General features: G+C 36.5%; 1 protein-coding gene across 10 annotated transcripts in view; it reads left to right on the top strand.

Annotated features, from left to right (window-relative positions):
* The first annotated feature begins 14,249 nt into the window (after positions 1-14,249).
* The window catches only part of BCKDHB (branched chain keto acid dehydrogenase E1 subunit beta), a 177,229-nt gene continuing 172,861 nt past the window's right edge, over positions 14,250-18,617 (top strand). For 5 of the 10 annotated variants that reach the window (XM_039853144.1, XM_039853145.1, XM_039853151.1 and 2 more), the window contains exon 1: positions 14,251-14,498. In XM_039853144.1, the coding sequence (XP_039709078.1) occupies positions 14,303-14,498 (196 nt within the window). In that variant the 5' untranslated portion in view covers positions 14,251-14,302. Of the gene's footprint in view, positions 14,499-18,617 lie in introns of all 10 variants that reach the window. The other 5 variants (XM_039853149.1, XM_039853143.1, XM_039853153.1 and 2 more) reach the window with 3 other exon arrangements.

Genomic DNA, 18,617 nt, shown 5'->3' with positions numbered 1-18,617 from the left:
CTGGCCAATGTCTTGATTTTAGTCTCATGAAAGACTCTGAACCAGAAACTTTGGGTTATGACACTCCTGAATTTCTGACCCACAGAAACTATTTGATAATAAATACTTGTTATTTCAAGCTCTTAAGTTGGGGATAATTTGTGATGCAGCAACAGATATTTCTATACCCCTACTATCCGTTTTCTGATGTTTTATCTTATTATTTTGCCTATTCTAGAACTTCACGTAAACAGAATCATACTATGCGTCATTAATAACTAATTTTAAAACATAATTTTATTTTTAATAGTTTGAAGTTTTCATGAAAATTTTCTAAAGAAATTATTTGTTCACTGAATTACCAAAAAAGCAACATCTAATGGAGAAACACCTTGTAATTAATTGCCTTAGCGATTTCTTATTTAGATATGTGTATGTGTGTGTTGGCTTGTTCTATTATTTAGCCTTTTCATTTCTTTTTTTTTCCTTTAAGCAAAATACTTATTAATCTTTTTTTGAACTATCTCATACAACTTAGTGTCCTACTAGGACCTAGCTCAGGGCTTTGGACCAGGAGGTGCTCAATAAATGCACAGTAAGTAAATATATAATTAAATCAGATGATTATTGCCAACCATTCCAATTGCCTGAGTGATAAAGAATCAGATTGTGTGGTCCTTCCTACCTATGCTGCATTTTGTCATTCATGCTTTCTGACCTGTAACCCATAACACATAACAAATAATAACAGAAGTAGGTGTTTGACAGCTTTCTGTAGTAATCAAAAGCAGCTGGAACAGTGTCTTGCATCACCAAAGCACGTATCTCACTTACCACCTGCACACTTTGGCTAATAATTCTGCCCTCAGGAATGTCAAAATTAAGTCATGAAGATAGGCAAAACACAATCTCTTTTTTTCGTAATCCAAGTTTTACCAACCTCTCTGAATAATGATGATTTGTTCTGGAGAACATATACACTGTTTAATTCCAAAGATGTCAAGATAGAAAAATCTAGATTATATCTAAAACCAGTATGGGATGTGAAAACTCTATTCTATAACAAAAATTTTGAAAGGATACTCTAGTTTGTTATTAAGGATACAGAGTTATAATTGTCAAATTCTGCCATTAGTGATGATGACCATTTGGCAGCCCCTAAGTCACCTTCTCACATACTTGGGAGACCAGTTTCAATGTAAATCTTTGCACCAAGTTACAAGTGAATCATGAATTTAAAACATTGGGAAGATAGCCTTTCATAGACATTTTTAAAAAGCTGAGTTCACCTCGTGTTGATTTTTCTTTATCATTTCTTGAGTATGTTTCTCTTTTATTTTTTATTTATGTACAATTAAAAGTGGTCCCTATTCCTTGGAGTCCACTAATTAGAGAAGTAGAATGTAGAAAGGAGTATGTAAATTCTCAAGCCTCAAAATATATATGATGGAGACATGCCAAAAAAAAAAAAAAAAGACAAAAAAATCAACTTGAAGGGGCTCCCGCTGGCTAACTCTGATAACAATTGAAACAACACAATTAACGATGACAATAATGAATTATAACCCATGAATAAAATAAGAATCCCTGGGTCCATGCTGATATAAGTAAATCATTGAATAAATAATTAAAGACTAAGGAAAAGCTATGTATTAAGTAGAATTCTAAGTAATAAGTATAGAAAGAATGATGAAAATAGAAAAATCATATTTGGCAAAACCCAGAATAATAATTGTTTTAGGCAAGAATCATCAATGGATGCTAAAATTAGCATATGAAAGTATTTACACAGTGTCAAAGTATCTTCTCACAAGATACATATTAGTTACAAAGGAAAAAATAGTAACCTTATGGTACAGAAAACTGGCAGATACCACTTTAACCAAGTGATCAAAGTTAGCCTCAACATTAAAGAAACAAATTGATACCGTGTGCCTTCTAATAAGCTCCATGAGGAGGATACATCATTTCTGTGGCATTCTTGTCAAAAAAATGAATAACCTGAATTTAATCATGAGCAAACGTCAAACGGAAATGAGGAGTGGAACTGGCTAACTGCCTCTTATCCTATGTCAAATGATGACACCATTTGCAAGCCCTAGAAGCTACCAGTGACACTAAACAGTTCGAACCTCTGCTTTGCTGGACTTGGGGCATCTCCAGGTTGCACAAGAGGTCACTGTGTGTCATTTTGAAAGAATTTCCTCAGCAAAATTTTTCCATTTAAATTTAAAAATTAGTGTAGAACTTGAAAATTTTATTGTGTGATAATGGCAATGTGGTTATGTAAGAAAATAAGAATATTTAAAAATTTTACAAATAGATGGAGCGAGTAGGCACAATCTTGATCATCGTTGAATCTGGGTTAAGAATAAATGGGTGTTCATTGGACCATTAATTCTAATATTTTTGAGTGCATTCTTGAAATTTTTCATAATTTAATTAAGTTAAATTTCAATTAAAAAATTTTTTTTTGGTCAAAATATCTTTTATTGGAAAACCCATTCTTTTCTTAATGATATGAAATATCACCTGTATCATATATATCACCTCATATATGCCTGGGACTATTTCTAAACTTTCTTTTCTGTCCATTGATCTGTCTGGCTGTCTCTTCGTCAATCCTACTGTGTTACACATAGTGTTGGACTTTGCATGACAATCAACATGCATAGTATGGGAAAGGATCAGGCATTGGGTTCAAGCTTACCTGGGTTTGAATCCAGGCTATATCACTTGAAGATGTATGTGATATAGTATGTCCATAGGGAAGTGAATTAACCCTCTGAGCCTCAATTTATTCATTGAAGAATGACAAGAATTATCCCTAACTAACAGAATTACTCCGAAGGTCAGGGAAAATACTTGTAAAGCACTTACTGTTTTTCAGTACATAACAGATCCTCCAGGAGTATAGTTGTAATTACCATTGAGTGATAGTGAAAAGAGGTGAGATCTGTGAGAGACAAGTGGAAGGCCCAAGGACAGAGCTTTGAAGGGTACTTACATTTAAAAGGGTGAAAGGAGGAAAAGGAACTTTTGAAGATAATAACAGAGTGGTAGGGGAAAAGGAAGTGGCAGCCTAAAGGAGGAAAATATGGTTAGTCAATAGTGTCAATGTTTTATATAAGTACAGAAATATAAGTGCTGTGAAGAAGCTAGTGGTTAACATGTTACTTTTTTTAAGATGACGATTTCAGAGATATGTCTGAGCAGAAACCCAGCTATATGTTAGGAAGAGTGTCATCATGGTTAGCCCCATTTACTTGTTCTTGTCAACCTGTTTCTTTTAACTAATACCACATGACATCTTCATCTGCTATAACTGCTTGTGAGAAGCCAATGTCAATTCAAGGTCAGCTGTCATCAAATCGAGAGTCTTCTTGCCTTTTTTAACCGTAGTACTTGGTATCTTTTGGTTTGAATTAACTGCTTAAATATCTATTTTAAAAAACTATATCATTGCAAATATAACTATATAATATTTTCTATAAAAAATGCTTAGAATTATTTTAAATATTAATACCACTGATGCAGCTCAACCACTTCTTAAGCTAGATTTTCTGCCACCTCACTGCTTTTGCTATAACGAGTTTATTTAGTTATCTCTGTTGAGCACTATGTTTATCACTCTGAAGAAAAAGAGATCCTCTCTAGAACAATTCCATGAGCCAATCTTCTAAAGGCAGATTAACACTGCAGAATCATTGAATGATAACTGACCAGCCCTCAAGCACACTCTTATTACATGTACCATTTTACCTGTGATTTAACTGTGCTGAGGGGAGAAGCAAGGCTGGAGAATCTTCTGCCATGGCTGAGAGTTTTCTTTGTGGAATGAAACAAAGCTAAAAATCAATTGAGATGTTATATAGTGTGAGACATAGGTTTCGAGAGTATCACTGGAATCATATTTAAAAGCATGTTTTTTTCATGACAAAAAGGTTTATAGGGACACCTACTAAAGAAACGAAGATCTCATCTCTTTTAGTCAGGATCTGTATCCCTTCCCCTTTGAGTCTAGCATATTTAAAACTGTTTCTTTAACGTAGAGGTTAAACTCTGGTTGAACAAGGTAGGGAAACCCAGAGTCCCACTCAATGGCCTCCTGCATGCCACCAGATTTTGCAGATCTTAGTTTAAAGATGAACATACTTGATAATATCTTTTTTCTCAAACATTTTATGATTGTTTTAAACAAATTAATTCCCTGTTTTGAGTTTATAAAAGCTTGAGAGAATTGCAAAGATGAAAAATAAACCAATGGAAAGTTCTCTCTATATATTCAAGGCCCTGTTTCAGAGCCACTCCTTTCATATAGTTCTCCTTGACTATCTCAGCTAAAATAAATCACCAATATTTAATTTTCAAATTTTATATCATAGTCGCCTAATATCAGATTAGCTGATAATGGTTCATTAGTCAGGGACCACACTGAGAAACTTTGCTGTATTTTTGAAGGGTGTTATTTCTTTCTAGTTTATATTACATACTACGTGGATTGCCTAATGGTCTCAGAATGGCTCGTCTTTATCAGTCTTAGCTTACACATGTGTCCAATGAAAGGACATTTCTATGCACCAAGGTTTTTCAAGTTGGAAAGGTGGTCTATGTTGGTGAACACATACAAATAAGGAAGTAGCAGTAACCATTCATCTCCTATCCTCCCATGCCATGGCCCCAAGACAAGACCTTATCAAGGCCCAAGAATCCTTCTCCCTCAGGGTAACAGATATTGGTGACAACTCTGGAGCTACACAGTGTGGCTATGGCATCATCTGAACAAGAACCAGCCATAGTGCCAGTGTAATGGCGGATGGTCTAGAGGTTGGGTGAGCTGATTCAGAACCTATTCTACAACATGAGTCTTTTACTTCAGTGATTAAGACTTTTGATGGATGATCTCTGTGTTTTATATGAGTCTCTGCACGGCATTCAATAAATATTTGTTAAATAAAAGAGAATAAATAAATGTTACTTTGGTCTGGTAAACCAAGCATATGACTACTCTGAAACCAATTCCAAGATGAGTTTGGAGGGAGTGACTATGATTAAATAACTATTCCCATACATGCTCTTTTCTTTCATTTGTAAATGGAATATTGTGATGCTTGTCTACTATATATTAATTTTTTTAAACCACAAAGTGTTTTAAGACTCTCTGTTATGAGTATTATATAAACATTTTACATTATTAATAAGCTTTCACTTTAAAATTCTTTACAGTAGGCCTATTAAATTCAATGCTGTACATCCACATGTGAGCTTATAAAGCATAATAAACTTGGAGATTGCTTCTTATATTTTGCTTGAAAAGAATTACGTTAGGTATTTTTTTAACTCAAACTTCTTTAGAGTAATTAAGGACTGTGGGAGACCATGTAACAATTTTTAAAGACATTTGTATCAAGCCTTGGTTTGCCTTAAGTTTCTGTTTTCTCATCTAGAAACTAGAGTTAATACCTACCTCACAACAGAGTTGAGGATAAAATAAAATAATTTCTGTAATGTTTACAGCTTGGCCTGTTATTACTTTAAGAGGCAAAGGCAGATACACTGAAATGCTGAAATGAAATTGCTACCAGAATATGAACCAATAAAGTCATTTTGAAATTTGTTTGTTGCTTTGGAAACATGAATCTCAACCTTTCAGGAATATATGCGGTATGTAAATCATTGTACAATTGTATTCTGAAGAGCTTTACAAAGTGACAATAATTTTTATTGTCTTATGCCACCTTGTGTCTTAACCAAGTTATTACAACCCATAATTGTGACGTTAAGGAAAAATCAGAGCTAATGTTTATTAGATATTTTTCTGGGCCGGGTACTGTATTAAACCTTTTATGCGTGCTAATTAGCTAATCAACTAATTCAACAAATATTCACTGAGCAACTGCTATGTACCAGAACCTTTTATGTTATGTGATTTTATCATCATGACACCAGGTAAAGTTTAATGTTCTTTCTATGAGACTCAGAGACATTAAGTGATACACTCAAGATCATACATATAACCAGAGATGGAAAAACAGGTATTTAAATCAATTACTTCTCTCACTGCCTCTGTAGTATACCTTAGTGAATCTACTCTATTTATGTAGCCTTTTTTTCTATTACAATATAACAAATATATTCCAATATAAAAATTTTATCAATCAACATTTATCACCATCTGCTTAAACTTAATAACATACCATTTCATGCAAACTGTAAGATCCTTGAGCAGTATAATACCATTTACACCTCCATCCTTTGTACTATTGTTGTCATACCCTTTACATCGAAATACATCATATACCCTATAATACAATGTTATAATTTTTACTGTAGACAATCATTTGTCTTTTGATGGAATTAAGACATGGAAAAGGATGATAGCTTTTATGCATACCCATTTATTTACCATTTTTTGATCCTCTTCATTTCTTCTATTTACTTCATTCCTTTCATTTCTGATTCTAGTAATTTGATTTGTCTCTCTTTTCTTCTTTGTCGATGTAGCTAAAGGTTCACCAATTTTTTTTCATCTTTTTAAAGAACAGCTTTTGGTTTCATTGATTATCTATTATTTTTTCTATTCTCTATTTTATTAATTTCTACTCTAATCTTTATTTTTTCCTTCTTTCTACTTGCTTTAAGTTTAAAATACTCTCTTTCTTCCCAGTGTCTTAAAGCAGAAGGTTAGGTAGTTGATTTAAGACTTTTCTTGTTTTTAACATAGGCATTTACAGATATAAATTTTGCTATAAGCACTGATCTTGCTCTATCTTGTAAAATTTGATATATTGTATCTTTATTTTCATTCATCTCAAAGTATTTTCTATTTTTTTTTTTTTTTTAGTCGAGGCAACTGCTTGGTTAACTTCATAGATTGCAAGGAACTTGTCAGCTTACAATCCCTTAGTTTTTATTTTTTATGCCTACAGCCCCTGGTCTTCCTAGATGGTCTCCCATCCAAGTACTAACCAGGCCTGACCCTGCTTAGCTTCTGAAATCAGTCAGGATTGGGCTTGCTTGGGAAAATATTTTCTAATTTCATTTTTTTAATTTCTTTTTTGACACATCGATTATTTGGAAGTATGTTATTTAATTTTACATACTTGTGAGTGTCCCAAATTTCTTTGTTATCAATTTCTATTTTCATTCCATTGTGGTCAAGGACACACTTTATATTAATTTTATTCTTTTAAATGTTTTAAGGTATATTTTAAGGACTAACACATGAGGTATCCTGGAGAATGTTCTATGTGAGCTTGAGAAGAATGTATAGTCTGCTGTTGTTGGGGGGCAGTGTCATAAGGGTCTGTTAGGTCTCATTGGTTTATAGTGTGTTCAAGTTGTCTGTTTCCTTGCTAATCTTCTGCCTAATTGTTCTGTCCATCATTGAAAGTAAGGTAGTAAAGTCTTCAATTGCTGTTGTTGAATTGTCTATTTCTCCCCTCTTTTTGATCAGATTTTACCTTGTGTGTTTTGGTGCTCTGTTGTTAGGTTGCATATATGTTTATAATTGTTATATCTCCCTGAAGGATTGACCCTTTAATCATTATAGAATGTCCCTATTTATCTCTAGCAACTATTTTTGTTTAAATATCTATTTTATCTGATATTAGTATAGCCATTTTGCCTTTCGTATAATTGCTGATTACATGATATATTTTTTTTCTATTCTTTCCTTTTATGCCTTTGAATCCAATGATTTTCTCCTGTAGACAGCATTTGGCTGGATCTTTTTAAAAATCTACTCTGACCACCTCTGCCTTTTGATTATGCTTTTTCTGCCTCTATTGAAATGATCAGTTTTCATTTTTTAGTCTGTTGGTATGGTGAAATGCATTGATTGATTTTCAAATGTTAAACTAATCTCGCATTCCCATGTTTTACTACATTTAGTGATGATGTAGTTTCGTTTTCAATATCTCTTTAGTGCATTTTCTAGAATTTTATTGAGTATTTTTGCATCTGTATTTATGAAGAATATTTGTTGTTTTCCTTTATTATAATGTCTTCATCTGATTTTACTATCATGGTAATGCTGTATCATAGAATGAGTTGGAAAGAATTACTTTATCTCCTATATCTTGGATTTTTAAAATAAAATTGGCAATATTTATTTCTTAAATATTTGGTAAAGTTCACCACTGAAGCCATCTGAGCTTGGAGTTTTCTCTATGGGAACATTTTAAAGAATGTATTTAATTTCTTTAGTAGGTATAGGACTATTCAGATGATCTTCTTGCTCTAAACAAAGCTTTCTTTTTTTTTTTAACCAAGCTTTTTCTAAACTTCTTCCATTTCTGTGAACCTAATGCCAAACCAGTTTTTGTCATTCTTCACTTATGCATAAATTTTGAGTCTGTGTGTTCTAACTATTCAGTAGATATAAATTGCGTGCTTTTAATTTGCTTTCCTGTTTACTCTGTTTCTTTTCTCAGAGAAGTTGTGAGGGATTCAGATTTCTGAAGCCACCATTATCCTGCAGAAATCCAGAAGCATATTAAAATAGTCTTCTAGAGACAATGTTTCAGTCTATGTTGAAGAATCCAGAGGAAGGGCTTTTTGGTTCCGAGCACCAATTTCCCCTTTGGTTGGGAATAGCTCCTTTATTTATGGTTAGGTAATCTTCTCTTTTACTTCGTGTATAGCTGTGGTCAATAAGATACCCTTCTGTTTGTTAGTCAAGGGATAGCAATGAACCAGATTATCTCCCCCAGGAAGTGAATCTTAAGCAGAATCACTTAAAAACAGATAAAATCATCAGAGTCAGGTCATCCTATGGGTTTTAATATCTGGATCTCTGGTGCTGACGTGGTTTCTGTTGTTTCTGAGCTTTGTTTTTTTAATTTTGGGGGGCCGTCCCATATCTTCTAAGTAATTATAGTTCTGTTTAAATTAGCCAGAGGTGATTTTAGCAGCTTGTAACCAAATAACCCTAACTGATAAAAATGTGAGTAGGGTGAGGTGTAGCTGTTCTCTAGACAGAGAACATAGTGTATGGAAAGGCTGTATGGCATTTATAGGGTTTGTCTATATGATATGTGGACCATTTTATTGAAGACAGTGGATAGGGGAAGCTTATTAAAATGTAGATGCTCCACTCCAGGACTAATGAATAACAATTTCTCAGTGGGGTCGAGGGCATATAAAATTTTGACAAATTTTTTAGGGATTATTCTACAAAATACATTTGAGAAACAGCATAAGGGAATAGGTTTTGATGTTTGAAAAATTAATTGGAATGATTTAATATGTTTAAACTGAGGTTAGTCATCTCTCTAATCCTGTTTTCTTATTCATGAAATGAGGATAGAAAGAACTTGTTCATCAAGTTGTTTTGAAATATTGAAATATGTAAAGAATTTTCATATTGCCTCAATAGAGAGAGTTGCATTATTTGTGGGCGTTTAGATTCCAAAATCTAATATGTCTAAGGTAAAAATTGTGAGTAGCCAAAATTATGGTTGAAAATCATTTAAATCCACAATAATAACATGTGGCCATATTTATGTATTATGTTATGAATAAATATACTGTTTTTTAGTTAGCACACAACTGAGAATTTCTCTGAATAGTTAGAACAGATTAGAATAGCTGAACACCATTTAATGTAGTTGGCTTATGGTTAGAAGTTATGTTCTATAAAAAAATGCACAACTTTACATTTTTAAATTGTTTCTCATTCATGCTCTATGTCAAATAAGGGTAGATGGGAAATGGATGATGCCCCAGGTAGTGTCACTCCAAGAACAGGCTAATGGCTACTCTAGTGTCTGGAATGTTGCTAGCTGATGAGGCAGAGGAAGAATACATGATGAATTGGCCACTAGCTCTTAAATTCTTCCACCCAGGAGTAGTTCTCTATACTTGTACTCAAATTCGTTGGCAAAGCAAGTCACTTTGCCATGCCTACTTCGAGGTGGCTGGGGAAGTGCAATCTGCCTGGGTTCTGAGAAGCAGAAGAAATGGAAATACTTGTATCACTCATGTTTACCACATGGGCCACATGCTTACCATATGTTTACCACTCATGTTTACCACAACATTTTGAAAGCTCCTCAGGTTATTCTAAGGTGAAGATAAAGTTGAGTACCACTTATCTAGGGCTTATATTTTTTGACAGGAAGAGAGGGAAGAATCACCTGCTCTCCTTAATGTCTCATATTAATTTGTGCAGGTTCAATATGTGCATAATGTTTCTGTGTGTGTGTGTGTGTGTGTGTGTGCGCGCGCACGTGTGTGTGCACATGACGTGACATAAGTGGACTTATATTTTACTTATGTTGAAGGGTTGCTTTACATGGTGCAGAAAACAAAATGTCAAGGGTCATTGGTGGGGATCATTGCTTATTTGCTCTTGCTCTCTCCTAATATCCTCCTAATAATATCCTCCTAATATCCTGCTAGTTGTTCAAGGTTTTGAAATGAGTCAAATGGATAAAGGTCATAACAGAAAAAAAATGGAGATAAGTTTAGATATGGGTCTCAAAAATTTCTTTTGGCCTCAATACTCGTGATTATTGTAAGTAAGCCATAACTTTAATTAGGCTTTTAGAAACCCATCAATACTCACCAATTATCCGGGAGATTATGAAAAAATTACCACTGCTAGGCTGACATGTATTTTAGTTTACAGATAAGTGGCTCTCTCCCAAACTTTGTACATACAGGCAAATATCAATATTTGGAGCAATATTCTGAGCCATCATTTGTATCTAAATCATTCCACCATGCTGAATACAAATGCCAGATAATGTCATTTTGAAGGATGTCCTTTCTGGGTTTATGTCCACGTAAGATGGTTCAGGTTCCTGAAAGACTGATCACAGTGCATCTTACGTCCCTGCAGGAGATAGGAAGCCAGAAGGAAGTTCCCTGGATGCTTGGGAAAGGTGGAAAGAAGGATAACTCACATGCTGGATGGTACAGATGACTTAGATCCATGGATTTGCTTAAAATAATGTTCATTAAAACATACTGCCTGGTGCATGCAAGGCTCTCAGTACACACTAGTGAATAGTAGAATCAGATTCTTAAAATTAGAAAGACCCTAAACAACTCCTAAATGAAGCATAAATCCTCTCAAGAGCCTCCTCCAATAGTATTCATCTATCCTGTGCTTGACTATCTCTAATGATAAATTCATTATTTCCCACAACAATCTACTTAGTAAGTTCTTTATAGTGAGTTGGAATTTGCGTCTTCTGTTTCTTTTGCTTCCCTCTGGAACCAAACAGCAAATGTAATCCTTTTTCTACAAGGGAGCCCATCAAACATTTAAGAAGAATTAATATATCACTTTAAAAATCTTATATAGACTAAATATCTTATCTATTTAACTCTTCCTATAATCATAGAACGTCATATTGAAAGAAATCTATTGAACAATTTATAAACTCTTTAACAATGCAAGAATCTCCAGAAAGTTCATCAAAAGCATCCATCCATTCAGCTTCCGTTCTGCCAGTTTCTGGTTGTTATGGGGTGAATTGTGTCCATACCCCTCCTCCCCAAATATGTTAACCCTAACCCACAGTACTTAACTCCTAGTGTGACAGCCCGCTGAAATGTGAAAGGGTTAAAGGATAATTAAAACCTGAAACTGGACAAAGGAAGTCTATACCTTAGGCCTAATTTCTGGAACCCCTAACCGCATTCTGTTAATCATGAAACTTGTAACAATGAGCTCATACGCTAACTGCCAATTTTAGCCTGTGTAACCCTGCTTGCTTTCGTGGCATGAAAAATAATCAATTGTATATAAGCTGAGAATTACTGTTTGGCCATCGCCCATGGGAATACCGGCTATTGCCCATGGGAACATAGGCAATCACCCATAGGAACATAACATTCTAACAACAAGCTTTCTGCTTCTGTACTCCCCGCTTGCACACCTGACCAGTGGGTTGACAGGTAGTGAATAAGAGAAAAACAGACCTTTGTGTTTAAGATAGAATGAAGAATGGGATTTAGGGCTTAAAAACCTTGTATCTTGGCATTTCGGGGCTGCCCCTTCATACAGGACAGCTGCCGGCTAATAAACAGCCTTTGAGAGCATACTTGGTTTGGTCTATTCTATACAGACCACAACACTAGTACCTAACCCCCAGTATCTAACACCTAGTACCTTAGAATGTGACCTTATTGGGAAATAGAGTTGTTACAGATGTAACTAGTTAGTTAAGATGAAATCATACAAGAGTAGGATGGGTACCTCATCCAATAAGACTGGTGTATTTATAAGAAGATAGCCATGTAAAGATAACAGAGATAAAGGAAGAAGAGCGAGGACATCATGTAATGACAAAGGGACAGATTGGATTGAGGCATCTGCCAAAGAATATCAAAGATTGACAGCAAATCACCAGAAGCTAGGAAGAGGCAAGAAAGGATTCCCCTATAGGTTTCAGAGGGACATGACTATGCCAACACTTCATCCCGGACTCAGCCTCCAGAACTATCGAACAATGCATTTCTGTCCTCATTTTGTGGTATGTTGTTACAGCAGCCTTAGGAAACAAATACATGGTCTTGGACTATATTTTGGACTTTCTTTTAAGAATCATCCCAACATGATCATTCCATGTGATAATCATAAAGCAAGGAAACTCATGGAGTTCTTTCATCTACATACCCCCAGTCCTGAACTGAAAGCAATTTTAAATAGTCTGTGAACTAACATATATGTCAAACACACGCTATAGGAGGATAAATCTTCTAATCTACATATTTAGGTATACCAATGTAATTTCCTTATTTTTCTGTAACTTGATTTTTGAACATCTTTGCTGAGATATAATTAAACCAAGTTTCAACATCTTTGCTGAGATATAATTAAACCAAGTTATGGCATTAGAATCATCCTTTTAGTGTACAGAGTTTTTTTTTTAGTATATTCACAAAGTTGTGCAACCATCACCATTATTTAATTTTAGAATATTTTCATCACTGCCCCCCCCAAAGAAAACTCCATGCCAAGTTATCAGGCACTCCTCACTACCCCTATATCTAGCCCCTGTCAACCACTAATCTACTTTCTGTTTCCATTGATTTGCCTATTCTGGATATTTCATATAAATGGACTTGCACAATATGTGGTCTTTTGTGACTGACTTCTTTCACTTAGCATAACGTTTTCAAGGTTCATCTACGTAATAGCCCCCCATTTATTTTTATTGCCAAATGACATTCCATTGTATAGATATACTGTTTTGTTTATTTATATCAGTTGACGGACAGTTGGATTGTTTCCACTTTTGGCTAGTATGAACAATGAAGCTATGAACACTTGTGTACAAGTTTTTGTGTGTACGTATGTATTCATTTCTCTTGGGTGTGTACTTAACACTGGAATTTCTGGGTTATGTGATAAATCTGCTTAATGTTTTGAGGAATGATAAACTATTTTCCATAGTAACTGCATCATTTTATATTCCCATCAGCAATGTACAAGGGTTCTAATTGCTCTATCTTAACAAACGCTTGTTATAGGTATTTTATTCTAGCCTTCATAGTGGATGTGAAGTGGCAACTCATTGTGCATTTCTCTAATGAGCAATATTGTTTAACATCTTTTCATGTGTTTATTGGCCATTTATATATTTTCTTTGGAAAAATGTCTATTTAAAACCTTTGCCCATTAAAAAAAGAGTTCATTTATTTTTTGTTAAAATTATTGGGGTGACATTGGTTAATAAAATCATATAGGTTTCAAGAGTACAACTCAATAATACATCATATGTATATTGCATTGCGTGTTCACCATCCAAAGCTAAATTTCCTTCTGTCACCATATAATTGACTCCCTTTCCTTTTACTTACCTCCCCACAACTTCCCTTCTCTCTGGTAACCACTAATCCACTATCCATGTCCATGAGCCTCTGTTTATCTTGTTTGTTGCTTTCAGTTTTATATCCCACACATGAGTGAAATCATATGGTTCTCAACTTTTTCTGACTTATTTTGCTTAGGAACTGGCAATGTAAATGACATTGGAAAAGGACAAATCCAGGGATAGTGTAGAACAATACAGAACCGTCCTGGTCCCCAGCTGGCTCAGAGAACTTTGGGAAAGCTGCATCTCCAAGCTTGATTTCATTGGAGCTCACCTGCCCTGCGCCCCAGACCCCCTTCCGCATGCGCACTGCGGGGAAACGCCTCTTGCTTTTCTCAACGGCTTTCCCACCCCCGAATTCTGAGCTCGGATAGTTCCGTTTCAAGGGACCGCCCCTTCAACCCAACCAATGTGAAAGCTGCCTTGGTGCTTCGCCCTCCCTGCCGGCAGTGTGCGGCGGCGCAGCTTCCAGACCCTGGTGGCGAGTGGGGATGGCTGCGGTAGGGGCGACTGCGGGCCGGCTGTTGAGACTCCGTGCGGCCAGGGCCGAGGGACGTTGGCGTCGGCTGCGTGGTGCGGGGCTGCTGCGGGGCCTTCTGCAGCCCGCCTCTGCCGGCGGTGATGCGGCCCAGAGGCGGCAGGTGGCTCACTTCACTTTCCAGCCCGACCCAGAGCCCCGGGAGTACGGTGAGCTAGGGGCTGTCCTTTCCTCTCTCACTGCAGCCAGACCCCCAGGAGGGCGGGCACTCTCAGTGAATGACACCCTGTCTGTCCGGGGTGGGGGCCGGGGCAGATCTCCCTGCATCCCACCATAATCCCAGCCCTGCTTTCTGGATCCGCGTCCTACTTTAGGGTCTGACTGTGGTTTCCTCTCCGCACTATTTTCGTGTCTGTTCAACCCTTGAGAGGCAGCCCTTTGGCACCCCCAGATGGGTGAGAGAACACACTTGCAGTCTGCAAGGGCTTGAGGGTGGAGGAGTGGTGCCTAGGGCACACTTTCCTGCCCTGGCTGGCCTTTGATGTTGTCCCAGCTTACCAGGCAGCGATTTTTTTAAAAGAGAGTTTCCCTGCCCCTTTGGCAGGTAAGAGGAAACAGAGGAAGTAAACTTACTGAATTGATTTTTCCCAAAGTCACAGAATAGGTTTTTGCTAGAGATGGAGAAGAGTCCAGGTTTCTCATCTTATCCTGATACTGAGCTTGCGCTGGGGCTAGGTTGCCACTTAGCCAAGGGGGGCTAATGATGTAGGTGAAGGGAGGAGGAAGTCCTCTAGTGCTTCCAAAGGGTAGGAAGGTCGTGTAGCACCTCAGTATGACAGTTGCATGACTTTCACAATTTCTTCTAAAAGTTTGATGTAATCTCCAAAAGATCCAGTCTGTCATCAGAACTTCAGAATACGAAAACGGTTACCTTTTTCTTTTCTAATAACTTCTTACATGCTAGAGCTGAAGTGAGTCTTGTGAATAATAAGAATGAACATTTATTGAGTGCTTACCATTAGTAGGCACTGTGCTGAGAAATTTACATTCATCATCTCATTTGTTGCTTAGGACAAGCTTAAAGAGATTGGTAATGTTTTTATCCCCATTTTTAAGTTAGGTTAACTGAGGTCTTGAGATAGTTTGTCCAAGGTTACACAGGAAAGTTAGTGGTAGCTTCAGATTCCAGAGTTTCCATTCTAAACTAGGTGCTAGAATGCATGTAGAAATAATTTGCTAAGAGGTGTCCCAGTTTTGTAAGTAGTAGGTACTATTGAACAGTTAGTAGATACCATCAAGGTGAATAGCAGTGTTTTCTCACCAACAGGTTAAACCTCGAATTCTTTCTTCAGAGCAAAGAAACTTTAGCCCAATACTTGAGAAATAGAGCACAGGACTTCTTGACTGCCTTACATAATTGTGAAATTGCTAAAATTTGAGTAAAATAATCACATTTTAATGTTTATTCTTATTATAAAAATAAAAAACAGAATTTGGATAATAGAAAAAAATAAAAAAAATAAAGTAAGCACACCACCCATTATTGTAAATATTCCTAACATTTTGGGATGTATCCTTCCAGGTATTTCCTTCCAGTTTAGCAGAATTAAATTATTATACTAATAAAATTAGTGGAGTTAAATTTTCCTATAATTGTAGTTTTAATACAAATATAATCTGCATTATTTCATCACAGGCATTTTCCCATACTGATATATAGTTTTTATAATCTTCTTTGGAAGACATGTTCTGTGGAGTAGAAACACTATAATTGAGTGGTTAAAATTTTGGCCCTACAATCAGATTATCTTAGGTTCAGTCTTGGTCCTACTTCTTTAACTTTGGACTCAACACTTACCCTCTGCAAGCCTCAATTTCTTTGTAAGTAAAGAGTTAATAATAATACTTTCTTCAGTAGGTTGTTATGAGAACTAAATAAGGATAATGTGTACCATATACTTAACAGTAGTCTCTTCCTACTACTAGAGAGCACTCAGAAATACATGGAAACTTTAAATCGTTAGCATTATGCTTTAGTTGTTACAGTTTTGCAGTGTTATAAATAATGCAGATAGAAACATTGCATGTGTCTTTTATGTATCTAAGATTATTTCTGTAGGATAAAGTCCTAGGGATGATATTTCTGACTCAAAGATATGAGCACTTTAATGAATTTTTAATGAATAGTTCAAATTACCATTTTATACTCTCATCTGCATGTATAAGAGTGTGAGGTGTACTGTGATATTGTGATTTATAATAAAAAAAATACATATTTGTTTTTTGTTCCAATCGTGGCACAGAGCTCCTAAACCCTTGAAATTTCCTATGAGGAGAGCAAGAAAGGTATCTTTTGTTATGTTAATGTTGACTTTTTGGGAAATCTCTAAGTCACTTAAGGATGGGGGATGGTCACCAGAGGAACCAACCCTATCATTAGAGGTTTGGAATTTACAGTCTCACTCCCTTGGCCTCTGAGGAGAGCAGGACTGGAGATTAAATGAATTGCCAGTGGCCCATGATTTAATAATCATGCCTATGTAATGGAAGCCTCCATAAAAACCCAAAAGGATGGAGTTCAGAGAGCTTCCAGGTTGGTGAACAGGTGGAGGTTTTGGGGTAAAGGTGTACTCAGGGAGCACAGAAGCTCTCACCCTTTCTCATATACCTTGCCTTATACCTCTTCTATCTGGATGTTCCTGAGTTATATCTTTTTATAATAAACTAGTGATGTAGTAAGTAAAATGTTTCTCTGAGTTCTGTGAGCTGCTTTAATAAATTAGTTGAACCCAAGGAGGAGGTTGTGGGAAACTGATTTTTAGTTGGTTAATCAGAAGCACAGGTGACAACCTGGACTTGGGTTCTTGTCCGGATTCGGGAGTGAGGGCAGTCTTTTGGGACTGAGCTCGTAAGCTGTGGAATCTGATGCTACCTCCAGGTAGTCTCAGAATTGAGTTGAATTATAGGACAACCAACTGGTATCACAGAATTGGTTTGTGGTATGTTAAACACACACACACACACACACACATTGAAATTAGTATCAGAATTGTATGTGCGCACATACCCATTATTTAACAGCATTTTCCCTCCACCGCTGGAATCGGCAATTGAGAAACCAGGGGTGGGAATGCAAAAATACTGTTTTCTAACTGTGGTTAGTTGGATCCAAGGGCAAAACTAGAGGATATGATGGGTTGGCTGTATTGAAAAAAAAAAATCCATGCATAAATGGACCCATGCTGTTCAAGGGTCAGCTGTACTTTTGTACTAATGTTTTGTATATTAAAGATATTAATGAAGATATTAACTTCCTGCCTTTCATAGGTGCTACAAAGTATTTTCATTCTTTTATTTTGACACATGAAAAGGACTACTTAAATCGACTGAGGGTCCACTCTGAGGAGGTGACATTTAAGCCCCACTGTGAGGAATGACAGAGGAATTACCTGTGTAAAGACCAGGGTGGAGCAGTGTTTTCCAGGAAGAAACAAGGACGAGCAAGGAAGGAGGCCCTGAGATGGTGTGAGCTTGGGCTGTGATGACTGAGAAAGCCATTGTGGTTGAGTAGGGGGAGGTAGGTAGCTCTAAAGATTAAGAGTAGACTGAAGATTTCCACTCCCCCAGGTGAGGGCTTTTCGTATTAGAGTTTGTAGGGAAAGGAACAACAGGAGTAGAGAGTTTAGAAAGCAGGGGGTTTATACGGGGAACTGAAAGTAATGAGTTTGTTTGGAGGAAAAGGAGGAGAGGTAGGAAATAAGTTTGAAAAGGTAGATGGAGGCCTCAAAAGCCAGAATAAATGTTGGGGGAGAGAAAAGATTGAATATCTCCAATGTACCCTATGGTGTGCCAGGCGAATTACATTTAAGTTTAGATTTTGTTCTTTGGGCTGTGGAGAGCCATTCAATGTTTTTAGGCAAGAAAGTGATTTAAGATCTGCTCGTGTTATATGATTAGGAAAGTTTATAGAATGGATCAGTGAAGGGAAAGTAAGGAGGTGGAGAGATCAGTCAGAGGATACTGTAATTATCCACATTAGAGGATATAATTGTTTTGAACTTGGAGAGTGCCAGTGGGAAGAATGGTTGTATGATTTGGAGGAATTGACCGGATTTGGCACTTTGGGGGTGAGGGAGAAGGGGTGTTAAAGGTGACTTGACATTTTCAGTCTGGGGAGCTAAAAGGATGGGTAGAGTGGTGGTGACCCTCATACGAATGAGGGATGCTGGAGGAAAAGCACGTTTTTGGAGAGAGGATGGCTTAGATTTTAGGTTCGTCGATTTGATGTCTTAGTCTGTTTAGGCTGCTATAATGAAAATACTATAGAC

This window comes from Pteropus medius, unplaced genomic scaffold (genome assembly GCF_902729225.1).
Source record: "Pteropus medius unplaced genomic scaffold, Ma_sr-lr_union100, whole genome shotgun sequence".
Taxonomy (NCBI): Eukaryota; Metazoa; Chordata; class Mammalia; order Chiroptera; family Pteropodidae; genus Pteropus; species Pteropus medius.
Note: the sequence above shows the minus strand (reverse complement) of the source record. Positions and strands in the feature narration are given on the sequence as shown.